This window comes from Drosophila innubila (genome assembly GCF_004354385.1).
Source record: "Drosophila innubila isolate TH190305 chromosome 3L unlocalized genomic scaffold, UK_Dinn_1.0 0_D_3L, whole genome shotgun sequence".
Lineage (NCBI taxonomy): Eukaryota > Metazoa > Arthropoda > Insecta > Diptera > Drosophilidae > Drosophila > Drosophila innubila.
The window spans coordinates 5,333,377-5,349,948 of NW_022995376.1; the positions used below are offsets into that span (position 1 = coordinate 5,333,377).

The 16,572-nt window shown below is 36.3% G+C and overlaps 3 protein-coding genes across 5 annotated transcripts; 1 reads left to right on the forward strand and 2 right to left on the reverse strand.

Annotated features, from left to right (window-relative positions):
- Positions 1-1,371: 1,371 nt before the first annotated feature.
- On the reverse strand, positions 1,372-5,023 carry LOC117786456 (protein scarlet). The gene is made up of 9 exons (XM_034624726.1): positions 4,704-5,023; positions 4,420-4,469; positions 4,187-4,323; positions 3,825-4,130; positions 2,743-3,249; positions 2,484-2,636; positions 1,885-2,126; positions 1,725-1,825; positions 1,372-1,652 (listed from the first exon to the last, which is right to left on the reverse strand). Exons 1-9 carry the CDS (start codon positions 5,021-5,023, stop codon positions 1,477-1,479), a joined length of 1,992 nt encoding a protein of 663 aa, XP_034480617.1. The 3' UTR covers positions 1,372-1,476.
- A 1,242-nt stretch (positions 5,024-6,265) lies between these two features.
- Positions 6,266-12,499, reverse strand: LOC117786459 (elongation factor-like GTPase 1). Its single transcript, XM_034624730.1, has 2 exons — positions 12,242-12,499; positions 6,266-6,425 (listed from the first exon to the last, which is right to left on the reverse strand). The coding sequence occupies exon 1, from the start codon at positions 12,482-12,484 to the stop codon at positions 12,248-12,250; it is 237 nt and encodes a 78-aa protein (XP_034480621.1). The 5' UTR covers positions 12,485-12,499; the 3' UTR covers positions 6,266-6,425; positions 12,242-12,247.
- Positions 6,631-11,447, forward strand: LOC117786457 (proton-coupled folate transporter). Of its 3 annotated transcripts, XM_034624729.1 has the most exons (6): positions 6,631-7,764; positions 7,865-8,104; positions 8,725-9,486; positions 10,293-10,631; positions 10,690-11,018; positions 11,084-11,447. In XM_034624729.1, exons 2-6 carry the CDS (start codon positions 8,102-8,104, stop codon positions 11,214-11,216), a joined length of 1,566 nt encoding a protein of 521 aa, XP_034480620.1. In that variant the 5' UTR covers positions 6,631-7,764; positions 7,865-8,101; the 3' UTR covers positions 11,217-11,447. The 3 variants fall into 3 exon arrangements, with proteins under 3 accessions (XP_034480620.1, XP_034480618.1, XP_034480619.1); XM_034624727.1 differs by lacking the exon at positions 7,865-8,104; XM_034624728.1 differs by lacking the exon at positions 6,631-7,764 and having other exon boundaries at positions 7,815-8,104.
- Positions 12,500-16,572: the final 4,073 nt, after the last annotated feature.

Genomic DNA, 16,572 nt, shown 5'->3' on the forward strand with positions numbered 1-16,572 from the left:
ATTATTATTTTATTCTGATTTTATCTAGATTAAAAACTAAGATTTAAGGTCAACAAATAATTTATATTTTTTTAATTATAATCGTTACAGTCCCTGGTATTTCCCCTAATTCTCCCAATCCCAAACGTATGATCTCGCATTTAAGCATATTGTTGTTGTTCCTTTAGTAGAGAAAGAGAGTACAGGGTATATATAACCTGCATATCACACGCAAAGTACGAAAGCAATTTGCACCACAATTGGGTACCAAGCAACCAGAGTTACATAAATAGATTGTAAGCGGGGCAAAAAGGGGAACGGGTGTAAGGTTCCTATCTAGAATTAGAGGCAACACGAAAATGAGGCAGCAAAGTGAACAAGAAACTGAATTTAAACGAAATATACATAAATTACAGGGTATGCCAAGTCGATCAAGCACATGTAATACATATAACTTTAAACAGTGCTATAAAATATGTTACAGTTAATCGAAACTCTCTGTCAATTTTAAAACTGTTAAATAAATAATATATATACGAAAGGCTGTTCCGAATTTTACTTTCGCAAACATTTCACAAAAATAAATACAGCTTTGTTACCATATATTACTGGGAAATCGGAACAACCCTGACAACAAAAAAAGAGATTTATTTAAACAATGAAATAAACTTAAAAACAAATAGTTAATTACGCTTTATGTGTATGTTAATAGGTTTGCATGTATGGGACTGCGTGAGTGTGTGTGTGAGAGTGTGTGTATATCTCAATGTTGCTGAAATCAACACTAAATTTAATATTTAAAAAACGTATTTAATATACATATATAAATATATTATAACGAAACAACTTGAACGGAACTAAACCAAAGAGCAAAAAAATTCAAAAAAACAAAAGAGAAAAATTAAAAAAATATAAAAAAAAACAATTCTTGCTGTGATTTCTATTGTAAAATGAAAATGTATAGAATTATTTTATAAACTTGTGATTTGTGTTAACTTAGCTTTAGTTGGAAAACTCGAAAACTCGACAAATGTTAACGGGCGTGTTCTCAATTACACTTTGGCTTTAATTTGGCGAAATTCAGTAGAAATTGTAGTTAAGAACACAACCGTAAAACTCTCTTTGACTAGCGCAGACTTAAACTATAATTTAACTAAGTTTTCTACCGGATAAATCCACTATCGTAGGACTATATATATGATATATGTGTATAATGATATATTCAAGTACAATTGTGTCAATTTAAGTGAAGAAATCATATTTAATGTTTAATGTAGTTTGCTGTTTTCAGTTAAGGTTGAATTCAATGTTTATTAAATGTGTCGCAAATGTTGCAAAATGTGTTAATAAAATGAATAAAAAAAAACCAGAAAAACAAACTTTGCACTGTTATTGAAATTGTTAACGAGATTAAGTTTATTTACAGTAAACAGATGGATAAACAGCAATGAACACGAATAAACAGGACTAAAATACGCAGAAATTTCGAAGAGATTTTTAGATTTTGCGCGCGCGACGCCAAAGGAAATAATATCCAAGGATGTGGAAACCAAAGTAGATGGCCAAAATGGCCAACAGATTGCGCTGCAGATTCGCCTCATTGAAGCTGTACTTGTCCAGGACATCCTGGCCAGTATGGAAACAAGGTAAGTCCTCGCTCTCCTCGAAGCAGGCTAAGGAAAGACAACAGTAAAATGGTTAAAAAGAAACTGAAGGGAAAGAAGAAAGAAGGTGAGTGTACTTACTTATGTTCTGCACGCCGGACCATTGGGCAATTGTCATCGCCTCATTGGCATAGAGCATCCAGGATAGAAATTGCGTCCAATAAAATGCCACTGGCAAGGAACTGTAAATGGGCGAATGAATATATTTGTGCTAGCATTAAGCCAACGAACTGAAGCTCACCTAATTTTAATAAAGATGCCCGACGTAATCATGAATATATAATCAAGGGGCACCAAATAGGCCATGGCCAAGGGCACCGAGTTGAAGGCCGTCGAGAAGAAGCAACCACAGGCGGTGGCCACATTCATCACGAGCACCACACAAATTGCCGTTACGCCAAAGGCATAGTATGTGGCACGTAATCCTGTGATCCAATAACAGATGACCACGAATAGCAAGGGTTCAATAATCATGCCAGGCAGCTGTAGGAGAAATTGTTAAGGACACTGTTATTTACTTCTTTTATACAGAATAAAATAGCATTCTAAAATACAAGCTAAAAATTCTTGAATTCAATTTAAGAATGTATTTTTTTGTATAAATTATTTAGAATATAATTTATAAATAAGTACTAAATATTTGCGTATATAATGCCACAGATTCAGTATTAAAACAGTCAAAGAACGCCTAAAACATTTTTTTCTGTATTCTTATATTACAAACAGTACACTTTTTTTTACTAAAAAAAAAATATTTAAATTTTTTAAACTAAACAAAAAAGATAACCCATAGAAATAATTTATATGTATAAAAAAAGAAGATATAAAAGGTCTACTCACCATTGCCAGTATATTCGCCACATAATAATGCGCCGGAGTGTATAAACCGGAGCGTGTTTCGCGCATGAATAGCGGAAATCCCTGAGGAAACACATTAAGCACAGAGTACATGGGATGATACGTGTTCTCCGATATCATAATAAACAAAGTGCCCTGAAAATAGATGACAGCTTTAGATAATCATGAATTCCTCAAGGAATTCATCAGGGAATCATGAATGATTCATCAAGGAATCCTCAAAGAAATCATTCCACCTTACCTGCACAGCCTGCACTCCAAGTTGATTCAACTCCGTTGTGCCCGCAAAGCAGGCGCCAATGATTAAAGCCATGGCCATCTTCTGCAGAAACCGCATCCACTGTATTGTGGGATCCCTGAGCAACGTCAACGTGGCTCTCAGCCAAACCACATGGAAGCGCTTGTACCAGGCAACACCTCGAAACGAATCCAGTTCCGTATCATAAGGAAAATTGCCGGACTGTGCCATGTGTATCTCCAGATTGACCAACATGTCCCGCTGCTTGGCCGCCGAGCTGACCGCAAACTGATCACACAAATGCTGCGCGGAGCGTTGGGAAGCCTGCTCATAGCCGGGATCTGTGGCCAAGACGCCAATAAGAAAGTCCGCCGGATTATACGCCTCCGGACAGTAGTAACCATGATCCGAAAAGAAGCTCAAAGCGTGTTGAGGGGAACCTGTAAAGGCTACACGTCCATCTGCCAGGAGCATGACATTGTTGAAGTTGTCGAAGAGCTGTGAACTCGGCTGCAAAGAACAGGAGTTAAGATTAGAGAAGGGATTATAAATATTTACATGAAATTGTATAATTATTTTTTCTTCAGCTTGATATTTACTATGCATAATTTCTTATTAAAATATTAAGGGTATTTTTTCAGTTATAATAATTTGGGATTAGGATTAGATTTGGGGTTATTATGCTTTTTTTTTAAATACTGTTTTGCTCCTAGCTTTTAAGTTGTGTGTGCAACATTTTTTATGAAACGCAAATTATTTAATTTTATGGTCATATTTTTCAATTTTATTATATTTATAAATTATAATTTTTGTTTTTCAATTTTATTTTAAGTAGTTTTAATTAACATTTTTGTCTACTGGCTTTTAGCTGACGTTTTGCACCTTTTAATTTAATTTTAAAGATTATATATGCAAAATTTTATAGTAAATATTAACCTAAAAATATATTTCAATTAATAACAAGTTTGAAGTTATTTTTTTTTAATTGAAAATATTGTTTTTAATGTTAATTAATATTTCTGTAAAATTTTTGTAATGATGCCAAGTAAATAAAAATAAATTATTAAGAGTATCTATTAATTCACCTGGTGTATGGTGCACAATATGGTAGTGCCCTTTTGTGCCAACTCATGCAGCGTGGCCACCAATTGTTGGGCACTGTAGGAGTCCAAGCCCGTGGTGGGTTCATCGCAGAACAGAATTACGGGATTGTTGAGCAGCTCGACGGCAAAGGCCAAACGTTTACGCTCCCCGCCGGAGAGAACCTTCTTATCATCGCCGCTGCCAATGCGACTGTTGGCGGCAGAGAGCAAGCCGGTTCTCTCCAGCAGATCCCTGATGATCAGACGACGCTCCTCGCTCGAAACGCGACGATCCAAACGAAGATGAGCCTGTAGAAGGAGTAAGTTTAAAGGGGGAGTATAATTTAAAAGGGTATACGACTGACCATAAAGTTGAGATGCTCCTGTACAGTGAGTGCTCCTATGAAGAGATCATCCTGATACACATAGCCACTGATGCGATGCATAAAGGGTCCAATGCGACGTCCATTAATCAGTATATCACCTTGAACCACAGTGCCAGCTATGGAGCACAGAGAGGCAGCGAGTTATAGTGGATGAGATAACTCCAATAAGACTTATCTTATCAGTGGAAAGCATCCACAACTAGTTTACTCACCTGGCTGGCGATAGCCGAGCGTTGACATTAGCGTTGTCTTCCCAGAGCCACTGTGAATGCCAAGTTATTGAGATTAGTCTAAGATCTACGCGTGCAATAGACCTACTTAGTATTAATTGCCTTCCCAACTCTCTCTTATCAGTTTATCCGAATGTGTGTGATAAGAGCATCGGACTAACCGTAACCCAGATATCACTGGAATTTTCGGTCATAAACAGACACACGTAACTTGTTTCGCACTTGGCCATATCAATTACTTCACAGTCCATTTAACCCCAACTTACCTTGCACCCATTAAAGCCATCAGTGAACCCGGCTGCACCGCTCCCGTCGAGTTGTTAATTATGCGCTTCATTTTGTGGCCAGATCCCACATTGGTGTAGACACACAGATCCCGCCAGACCAGGGTTGCCCCCTGCTCCGTGGGCGACCATTTACTGTAGCTGCGCAGCGGCAGACTCCGCTCCGAGCTGTTGCGCTTGGACAGCTTCGGTGTTGTATCCACACTGCCCGTCCCGCTGCCCTGGCCAACCGAAACTAGCTGCAACTCGTGCTGATCATGCGGCACATCGACCAACAGTTGCCTGCTATCAGTATCTGACATTGTATCTCTATCTGTATTTGTATCTCTATCTGTAACTATTTCTTGTTTATATCAAGACGCAACCGACGCGTTCGGCAGCTCGATGTCAACTGAGGCGACTGTCTGAGTGACAGCGACCTGTAGGCCATGTCTAACTCTAACTAACGTCGCTCTCAGTAAAATAATAAAAAGTGGCATATGCATCTTTGGCTATTCACCGCCCAAGTCTTGGCCAGGCCAAAAGCGTATGGGACGCAGTCTAAGCTCCGTTTCGAATTACCTACCAGCCATCCGTCTGTCCGTCTGTCCGTCTGTCCGTCTGTCCGACCGTCTATCCAAAGGGAAGCCCTCCAAGCCAAACGCATCCAGTGAAGCAGCCAAGCAGCAACGGGAAACTACCGCAACGGGAAAGCGTCAATGGCTTGACTTGACTCTTTCTCTCGTCTGTTTTGCTCAGCATATTCGCATATTCATTGGCAAAAGCAAATGCAGAATTATGGAAATTTTGACTAGAATTTAACTTGGTCGCTTCACTTTAAATAATGCTATAATTTTCTATTCCATTTTTTTTAATAAAACTAAGTGCTATAATTTTAGCTAATTTTTTTTTACACATAACATTTTAAAAATTGAGTTTATAACGTTTTTTTAGCATATATTTTCATATTTGTATTTATTTGTACATATACATATATATTTTTTGTAGTTTTTCCAAATTTAGCAAATATTAAAAGGTTAACTGGTTTGTAGATCAATATTTTCGTATTTTCTTTTTATTCATCGACGTCAAGGAAGACATTGAAAATTAAAAAAATGTACCAAATAAATAAATTAATCTAAATGAAATCATCTAATTCTTTCTCTTCGACGCCATTTTCATCATTCGGCCCGAATGTGGACTTCATTTCAGTACAAAATCCGAATGATCATTTTGGCTCATTCATAATGAATGTGAAAATTTTTTGCCATTCGCCCCGGCGAATTTCAGCATTATGTATGCTACATGTAAAATAAATATTCGCATTTTAAGCAGCCGCACATAAGTATGCTGTGAAATATTTAAAAGCATTCAGACTTTTAGAAGACCGCTAGAAAGTATGCTGTACGAGTTACCAAAGTAATTTACGGAAACGCACAAAAGTATGCTGCAGATTAATTAAGAGCTTATCTTTCAAGTGCCCCCAAAGGCATGCCGTTTAGAAATATAAGCTGTGTAAATTACCCACCCTAAGAGTATGCACTCAATTTAGAAAAATTTATAAATTTTTATTAAATATCAGTTAACAGTTTATTTAATTTTTTTTTAGCAACGCTGATGATATCTCATGCCAGGGAATGATAAATCGCAATCATTTAATCCAAAATCAACAACCGTTGATGACATCTAGCAACAATACAATGTATGTTGTTGGTATCTTAGCCTCTGAAAATAAAAGAAAAAATGTAAATTTGTTAAATAAGATACATAGATAACAAGTGGGGATTAATAATAGGCAACAAGAAAATGTAGCAATCAAATGAAAGTAGAGTAATGTATACAAACAGAATTGTGGCTCTGTTTGTATCTCACTCAGTTAAAGCAGAGTCAATATGCCTGATAAGGAGTGTATAAGAACAATACTCCAGCTCCGGTAAACGGCAGTTGCATGAGCACGATTCAACCGCGCAGTTCGTAATCGGGTATAAAAATAATCTATAATATTATTATAGATTGAAGCACCAGCTTGGCGGGGGGTGCCAAATTCCGAGGATTGTGCTTAACTAATAAATCGCCTGTGATAATATAGAAAAAGTGCAATATCAGATAACTCTATTTTTATTTTTATAAATGCAAAATTTAAATAAATGCATGCACAGATTTTCGTAATAAAAATCTGTCAGTGAAGTAAAGTTTTCTTTAAAAGTGAATAAAAAGGAATATGCACATTTATTGTCTTCAGATACGTGACGCGATTGGGTTGTAATAGATAATTCTTATCGAAATGTCGATTACTTGATTTAATAGTGATAATTAAGGAGACGTATAATCTGATACGATCTTATATAAGTGGGAAAAAACGAAGGTGACAAAGATTGCAACTACAAACAGTGCTAAAGTTATTTATAATACTTTTGGCTAACAGCCAAATGATTAGGGCCATAAATGTTTGCACTAAAATCAGTGCTCGATGCCAGGCAACAGTTATCGTATCATAAAGATTCGATTATTATTTATTTATTAACTTGCAACTTCAATGTCTGCCCAATTGGCTGAAGTTCTTTTTGGTTCTTATCGTTGACGCAGTCTTGACCTAAGCGGATAACGCTTAGCTAGACGTTAACGCTAAAAGCTTAAATACCTTAAGGCCGTGATAACAAAAATTGGCAATAAAAAAAAACCCCAACACAAGTGCCATAAAGTGTTAGAATGCGACAATTAGTGAGTTAACTCGCTTTAAAAAACAAACAAAAGATAAACCGTCTACGGTGCTAACAAAAAACCACAATTATAATAAACTTAAATCAACTTAAAAAATTTTCAACTACAAAGACAACCAAATTCAAATTCGTAACGTACAACAAAAAAGCTTTCAGGCTGCTAAGAGAGAGAGAGCGCGAGCAGCCGAAAGCTTTGACGCGTATAACAAAGTGACCCGCTGAACTTCCCCTGGCCCAACAACACTTCCAGCGGCAAAGAGCAAGCTACTCGTCTGAATCTAATTTGAGAGCAAGCGAGAGCAAAAAGCGTCGCAGAGCGCAAAAGCGAAATGAGCGCAACGGAGGTGAGTGCTTTTGAGCGGCGTTTTATTTTTTTTTTTACATTTTTTGTTTTGTTTGTTATTGTTTTTGTTTGGTTTAACTAAAAGTGTCACTAAATTATAGTGAATAAAATGTGACTTGTGGCTGGCCACATTTAAATTCAATGAGTACAAATCAATCGAATCAAACTGAATCAACTGAATCTCAAACGAAATGGAAATGGAAATGTGTTGATAAGTGAGCATTATTTTTTTTTATGGTGTCGATTACGTACAACAACTACCACATAAACAACAACAACAACAGCGGCTACAACAACCACAACAGCAGTAACAACAACAGCTGCTTTTAAAAAACCGTATGGTATGCTGCACTTGATATTTTACAACAACTATTCATATGAAACAAGAATATCGGAAATTTCAAGCTTGTCTTGTAAACAAAATTAATATTCACACACACACATTTATATATATATATATATATTTATATGCACCTTTCATGTGTCGGCTGGAAATGCTTATCGCCTTTATTCATAATAAACACACAATGTTTTAAATAAATATAATCGAATTATGCATAACAATATTGAATGATTAGCATTGAGTGACGACTCTGAGAATAGAAAACGCCGACGGCATAACATGTGTTCTGTTCTGTTCTATTCAATTCTGTTTTGTTGTTATACGGCGTAGCATGCTTTGACGCCGCTTCTTGAAAAAGCTTTATTGCTTGTTGTCGTCGTGATTTCGCTCTCTCACTTTGACAGCAGGCAGAGTCAATGTCATTGCCAACACAGCAGACGAAACTGCGCCTGATTCGCTGGCCTGCTAAGCTGCGACTGCGACTGCGGAGACGAAGATAGCACTCTCTTCCTCTCGCGCTCCCTCTTCCATTCACACTCGCATGGTTGATACGCGCTCAGTGCTCTCAGCAACTCACACCAGAAATTGATTTTAAAAAAAGTCATTGCATACTTTCAGGAGGGCACTGAAAATGCCCGACGCTCCAGCATCAGCAGCAGCGCTGCCAGCAGCAATGCCGTCGCCGTTGAATCGGAGCGTCGCAGCTGCGGCCAATGGCTGAAGGACTGCATCACCTCGATATCCGTGGAGCCCACCATGTTCCTGTACATGTTCGCCTTCATGATCACCTCCGTGGTCGAGCAGAACTTTTTTCTGCAGAAGGCGTGTCGGGTGAACAACAATTTCACGGCGGAGATCTGTGACAACATCAACGACCCGAAAAACGAAGCCTACAAGAAGCAATCGCTGGACACGACAGCCTGGTTTCATCAATGGGAGAACATCTCGGCGCATGTATTTCCCATTATACTCGCTCTCTTTCTTGGCTCCTTCTCGGATCGACGTGGTCGCAAGTTGCCGCTTCTCATGGGACTGGTGGGCAAGTTCATCTACTCCTCCATGGTGGTGGTCAATGCCAAGATGCCCACTTGGCCGGTGGAGTACATCATCTACACAGCCACACTGCCATCGGCATTGACTGGAGCGGATGTGGCCATATTTGCCTCCTGCTTTGCCTACATATCGGACATAACGACGCTGCAGCAGCGCACAATTAGGGTGACCATACTGGATGTAGTTTACTTGACAGCGATGCCAACGGGAGTTGCTTTGGGTTCATATCTGTTCTACAATGCCTTCGATCAGTCCTATGCAAATATGTTTGCAGTTAACGCTTCTTTGTTGGCCCTGGCAATTATCTACACTGTCCTGGCCCTCAAGGTAAGGTATTATTTATATCAATATTATGGTATTATATTTAATCTATATTAATTATGTTGTCGAATTTTACAAAAAAGTGTTTAATATTATTCTGTTTTTTTACTGAAATTCATTTTCGAAATATACACAATTGTTAAAATCAGGAATCGAATATAATGAATATTGTTAAAAATAGCAACATATAATATGAACCAGAAGAATAAGTTAAATTTTTGTTTCGAATGTACCAAAATTTTTGTTTTTTCAATATCTCTGTTAACAGCTTATAAACTTTTATTTGAGTTATAAAGGAAAAATATCATTAATACCCGAAAAAATCACTTTTAATGGTTATTTAAAGACTTGATTTTATAAATCACATTTTATAATTATTTAAGATTAATTAATTTTTATTTTTGTTAAATTAAAGCCTTAAAATAACCATTAAAATTGATTTTTTCGGGTATTCCTTATTACAGTATGACAGTATTCCTTATAGTCGTATGAAAACAATTTTATAAAAATTTTTCATATTAATTATGTTAACGAACTTTACAAAGAAGGGTTTAATACTTTTCTGTAATTTTACTGAGATTCATTTTTCAAATAAAAACAGTTATTTAAAAATAATTCTATGAAAAATTTCTTATGAAAATCAAAATATTCGGCAAAAAAAAAAAACAAATTCTTCCAAGAAATGCTCCCATTTAAAAATAGTACAGTTTTATATGATGATGATTTAGTAGCATGATAAGAAAAGTCCCGATAATTTCATAGGGTCGATATATTGTAAATTCCAATCCCAACTACTTTATTTTTCTTTACAGTGGCAAACGACGCCCAATCAGCGTTCTTTAAAGGAACTGGGTTGCTGTGGCTTCTGGGCGGACTTCTTTGACAAGCAGCATGTGAAGGATTCCTTCAGTGTGCTTCTCAAGCCTCGCATGGGCCATAGACGCAGCTTCCTGTATATCCTGCTGATCAGCATGGCACTGTACACATTCCAGCGTGATGAGGGCAACTATTTGTATCTCTACACGTTCGACAAGTTCAACTGGCAAGTGAGTTCCTACAGCACCTTCAAGACCTTCAAATCCTCGGCCTTTGTCATCATGATGCTGCTGGCGGTGCCTGTGATGAATAAGTTGCTCGGCTGGCGTGATACGGTAAGGCTCTTTATTATAACTGACACTTTCTTAACTGATTTTGTTTTTTTTCTCTTAGACCATTATCTTTATTGGCACCTGGGCACATGCCATTGCCCGTTTGTTTTATTACTTTGCACCTGGTCCTACATTTTTCTATGCTGGAGCTGTGGTCTGCAGCTTGGGTCCTATTGTTGGTCCCATGATACGCTCAATGACCTCCAAGATTGTGCCACAATCGGAGCGTGGCAAGGTCTTTGCCTTGCTTTCGGTCTGCGATAATGCGGTGCCTTTTATCAGCGGCGTTTGCTACTCACAAATCTATCGTGCCACACTCCGAACTAACCATGGAGGAGGCGTCTTTCTCCTAACCATTGGCACCCAAATGGCCGTCTTTGTGCTGATTCTGTAAGTCTGATGGGCTTGACCAAAAATTGCATTTTATAATCCTTTCTCTCTTTTTCTCTCTGCAGTTGCATCCACATTATACTCGGTAGAAATTCACTGGCCGTGCCCATCGTGGAGGAGAATGATAGTGTACTGATCAGCAGCGAGGCTGCCACAACGGATTCCCAGCCCAGAAAAACGGATCAAGAGTCCAATTAAGTCCTTTTAACAAAGAACATCACTTATTAACGAAAAGATGCGTTTATGCATATAAATTTACACTGCTCAACGAGAGTTATGTACAGTCATGATGCCTAAATTTTGTGATTATGATAATTAAAAATGCTTCACAAAAATAGTATGTTAGAATGCGCTGATTGTGATGCTATGCTATTGTTTATATAATTGTAAACCACATTTATTAATTACGAAACTAAGCACAAAGATATATATAAATAAAAAACCGATTTTATTTTTATTATATAAATTTTTTTTGGTGGGTATGGTAAAGAATATAAACCAGGCTCAGGATTCTATTCAGCCTGTTATGGAGGAAACAATCTTTGAGAATTGCATTCAACTTTCTCATACAAATAACAAAAAGCGCTTACAATATTGGCCTTATTATTTATTATTACAATTATTATTTATAACAGGGACCGTAATCATTATAAATTATATTATAAAAATAACTTGGTAATGATTATATTTAAATTTTTTATGTTTTTCATCGAGAATAATCATTAGATTTGATTAATTTTATAAAACTTAATTTTATGAAACCATAATCATTATTATTGATAAAAAAAATATAAATAAAAAATAATCAGTATTATTAATAAAAAAAAAAAAAAAATCAGTATTTTTGATAAAAAAAATAAAAAATAATCATTAATATTGATAAAAAAAAAATAAAAATCAAAAATGAGGATCAAAAATGATTTTTTTTTTCGCTCAAATAAAACTTAAAAATAGTACTGGGGGTTAGCTTTGTGACTCCTTAATAAGGATATGCAAATATATTGTTGCAAATCATTATTTTCCAGGATAATTATAAGTTGGTGTCTTTTTTATAAAAAAAAAAGAAACAATCATTATTTACGGCTCCTGATTTATAATGTTTATTATTTTTATCGCACCCTTCTTGCTGCTTTCGTCACTAGCGCGGACTGCCGCGTTTTATTTATTATTGTATGCTTTTGAACGCAGCCATAGTTTTTATACTATAGCATTTTTGAACTCACCACTGTCTACTTGTTCTTGGAGAGCGTGCGCTGTTTCTCGGCATGCTCCACCACCTGCTCATCCACGAAGAGACCCTTGCGACGTCGCACACTGTCCATGTAGACTTTGGCCCGATTCGCGGAGTCGGCCTTCTCGCCGAAATGCATGAGTTCTTCCTCGGTTGTGGGCAGCCAGAAGGGATCAATATCAATCACCTGAAAGAGAGCAAAGTGAGGATCGCTATGAGTTTGAGTTTGAGTCATTCCAGGAATTCATTTAGACACAACAGGGGCGGGGTCGGGCCACTTGAGAAAGGACAATAGAATTGACGGAGAGGCGTCGTTTGGTCTATGCGCCTGCGCCTCATCCTCATTCCTCATTCTCATTCTCAATCTCATCCTCGACTGGAAGGTTCACGGTTTGTGATTGGATTTACGTGATATTTTACAAGTCCTTAACAATGTGTGTGTGTGTATATATATGTATGTGTGTAGGCAATCAGGGAAAGCGTGCATTTTCACATCTTCATTTTCATTGTTAGACTCAAGAGGGTCGACATTCAAATGTCTGTGCGCATCTTTAATGACTTTCAACGGGAAGGGAAGGGAAGGCAAGGAAGGGAAAGGGCAGGGACAAGACAAACATTCATTGCGTGATAGGACACGACAGGATACGCAGAATTTCTGTATTTCTTTTCCTGAATGGCGTGAAGTTTTTGCTCCTTTCTACAGTTTTTACAGTGATTGATGATTGCCAACGTGTCGCTACTCAATTCTCAATACGACTTCGATTCTCTTGTCTCTTGTCTCCTGTCTCTCCTGTGTTCGTTGTTTTGTTTGGAAAGGACACGCACTTGAGTCGCACAGCGGGCGGGTGTCAGTTGTGTTGTTCTCTTCTGTGGAATCCCATTCCAAAGAGACTACTCAATGCCAAATAACTTTGCCTTATTCCAGGGACCATAGCGACTATAATTTTTAAGAATAAAAATAGCTACTTGTTGACTATTATCAATAAATTAATTTGAAATGTGCTTTGTGAACTAGTTAATTTAATAAATAAAAATATATTTGCATGCAATTAAGATTTTAAACTTTTATTATGAAAATTTTTTTATAACACTATAGTTTCTTAATAAAATTTAAAAATTTTCTAATAAAATTATTTTTGCAATAAAGATTTTAAACATTTATAATCAAAAATTTTAATTGCACTATAGTTTCCAAATTAATTTTTTAATGTGAATATTATATTATTTTTAATATTTTGTTCAAAAATAAGATTTCAAATTAATTTATTTAAAAAAAATAAAAGTTTTTTATTTCCTTGAATATTCCTTGAAAAGTTTTATATCCATTTTATATATGCATTTAAGATTTTACACTTTTATTATAAAAATTTTAATTATACTATAGTTTTTTAATAAAATTTTTTATTGTGCATTGTATTTTATATTTAATATTTTGTTCAAAAATAATATTTCTAATTAATTTATTTAGAAGAATAAAAAAATTTATTTCCATGAATATGCCTAGAAAAGTTTTATATCCACTTTCTATAAGCAATTAAGATTTTAAACTTTTATTATACAAATTTTAATTATAATATAGTTTTTTAATAAAATTTTTTAATGTGAATATTATTTTATATTTAATATTTTGTTCAAAAATAAGATTTTAAATTAATTTTTTCCTTAAAAAGTTTTATATCCAGGATTATTTCAAGCTTATATCTTTCAAGTTTGCATTTTTTTAAATCAAAACTCTTACTTGCGATCCCTGGTTTATTCCGCCAGGATTTTCAGTTTCAGTTCGTGCTGTGGCGAAACTTTATTTTTTTTTTTAAATATTTTTTTTTGCACCATCTGTTCGCACTACGCTAAACTGCGGCTCAGTTCCCCCATGTAGATCATTATCGGGCACAACGTTTCGCTTGTTTAACAACCACTAACAACGCCAGCAGAGGGGCAAGGAGTGAGACAGAGGATCAGAGGGGAGAGGAGAGAGGGAGAGGGGGGCAGAGGGGCAGTAGCAGTAGCCAGCATGATCACGACAACGACACGCGGCCACAGAATATGTTGAAGGGCAGGGCAATCCCGATCCCAAAGCCGTTTCCAACAATCCATGTCACAACACACACACACACACACAGACAACAACTATCCTTTTGCACATGTCTACAACAATAAAAACAACAACAACTACAGCAACAAGTTCTTGAGATGATCATCTTGAAGCTGTAGGGACGCTGCTTTCCCTACGCACAACGGTTCGTCAAGAAGAATAACAACAATATGAGAGAAGAGAGCTTCCCCCTCTTGGAACTTGGGACCTGGGACCTGGGGCTCTTTTGGCAGCTGAAGTGCTCCAGAAGTGCGCAAAGCTTGCGTCTGAGCCGCTCCAGACAAATGAGCAGCAATCTGTTGTCATACACTGCGAAAAAAAACTGGGCAATGGTAATGAAAGTGAAATACTTTTATTAAAATCAAGCTAGAGATTCAAAGAGCTCTCTTGAAAAACAACTTTGCTTATAAAAAGTTCACTTTGAGTCTGGCAAATTGATATAGTTTTTCGCACAGTGTACTGGCATAAACAACAGCCAAAGGTAGCCCATAAAAACACTTGAAGGTTGTTATCCACACCAAAGCATCACGCTCCAGCTTAACAGTGAATTTCTGAGATTTTTATGTTATTCTAATAAATATAAAGTAGGGAAAGTGGGGAGTAAGGAACTCTCTCTAGGAGTTCAAGCCAAATAAACTACATTTTTAGAATTAATCTGTTGAAAATAACAATCTGAGGAGTCGACAGGTAATAGAACTTGAAATTCTAGAAAGATTATTTAGTTAAGAACTGAAAAACTTTATAGGTCTCTTTAAACTATTTATTACAACGAAATTAATCGTTTTTAATCAATTTTAATCAGTTTAACCTACAGTGGAAGAATATGTTTTCTTTATACTAAAAAGTTTTAATTTTTTTTTCAGTTTTCAGTTTTTTTGTAATACTAAATAGTTTCAATTATTTTTTTTTTGTTAAGATTATATTAAAAAGTTTATGAAAGTCATGTGAATTACAAAAATCACGCTCCATTCTAAATATATTTAAATTAAATTTTTAATCAAATATTTTACATTTTCTTTCATATCATATCATGGCTTGATGAGGGATAGATTAAATATAGTAATGGGCTTCTGTTTAATAAGGTTCTGGGAGTTAAAAGCTTAGCAAATATCTAAAATGTTACAACTAATTAAGAAGAGAGAGATTCCTTAAAAAATTTGAATAAGTTTTAAGAAACTTTTAAGAGTTTAAATTTGGCAAACACTTTAAATATAATTTCTAAGCTAATTATAAATTTTACTTTTAACAAATGAACTGCATTAAGTGCATAGATATAAAGTTAAGAGGTTATAGTAAATGTGGAACATATTGTTTTTGTAGTTGGTTCGTATTTGTCATGGATTTATGAGGGGGCCTCTAATAAACACGCAGACGCGTGAGTCGATTGTCTCTTTTGCTGTCTACCAACAATGTGTGTGTGTATGAGTGTAACTGTGTGTGTGTGTGTCTGTGTGTGGAGTGTGTTTACCTGTCCAGTTGTACGTCCGCATGCAGGTAATTTACGCAGCAGCTACCGAAATACGCCTGACGCGGCAGCTGTGGCAGGGGTAAGACCAACAAAAAAAAGTATAAAAATAAAATAAAAAAAAATAACCAAACGCGCAGTCGAGATTATTATCGCGCGCCAGAAACAGAGCCACAAACACAGATACAAATACAAATACAGAGACAGAGCAGCAGTCAGTGGCGATGGCGATGACGGTGCCACTGCCACACAGCCGAGTCTACTATACAGTCCAGAGAGTGCCACAACAACAACAACAACAACAGCAACAACACACGTTGCGCATGCGCTGCAAAGTCGAGCCCCGAGTTTCGAGCCTCGACGAGCGTCATTTTGACAGCGCGCACAATGCAAACCACGTTCCACTTAAGCGCAACAACAACAACAACTACAACTATAACCGCAACAACAACAACAACTGGCTAAAGGATTGCCACAGCCACTTGGATAAGCACTTGCCGGCTTGGACCTTGCAGACAAACTAACACAAATATACCTATATAATATGTATATATCAGAGGGTAGCCCGATAAGTTATTGGACTTAGTTAGGAAATAATTTCCCTGTTAACAAAATTAAAATAATTTGAATGCAGAATGAATGAAAAGGCCAAGCCAAGAGCAAAATGATATTCCGCTTGAAAATCGATTAAGTTTTGAAAAAGTTATGAGAGCTCAAAGTTTTTGAAAAAATGTTAAGGGGTAGGTATGGAAAAATATGACAGTGA

Bases quoted from the DNA above. Each gene is read 5' to 3' on its own strand.
- LOC117786456 (XM_034624726.1), bottom strand. From the start codon at position 5,023: ATGTCAGATACTGATAGCAGGCAACTGTTGGTCGATGTGCCGCATGAT. The intron at 2,637-2,742 runs GTAAGGTGGAAT...ATCTATTTTCAG, and splicing joins TTGGAGTGCAGGCTGTGCAG to GGCACTTTGTTTATTATGAT. The intron at 2,127-2,483 runs GTGAGTAGACCT...TTTCTCCTACAG, and splicing joins TGGCGAATATACTGGCAATG to CTGCCTGGCATGATTATTGA.
- LOC117786457 (XM_034624727.1), top strand. The intron at 9,487-10,292 runs GTAAGGTATTAT...TTTTCTTTACAG, and splicing joins ACACTGTCCTGGCCCTCAAG to TGGCAAACGACGCCCAATCA. The intron at 11,019-11,083 runs GTAAGTCTGATG...TTCTCTCTGCAG, and splicing joins GCCGTCTTTGTGCTGATTCT to TTGCATCCACATTATACTCG.
- LOC117786459 (XM_034624730.1), bottom strand. From the start codon at position 12,484: ATGACTCAAACTCAAACTCATAGCGATCCTCACTTTGCTCTCTTTCAG.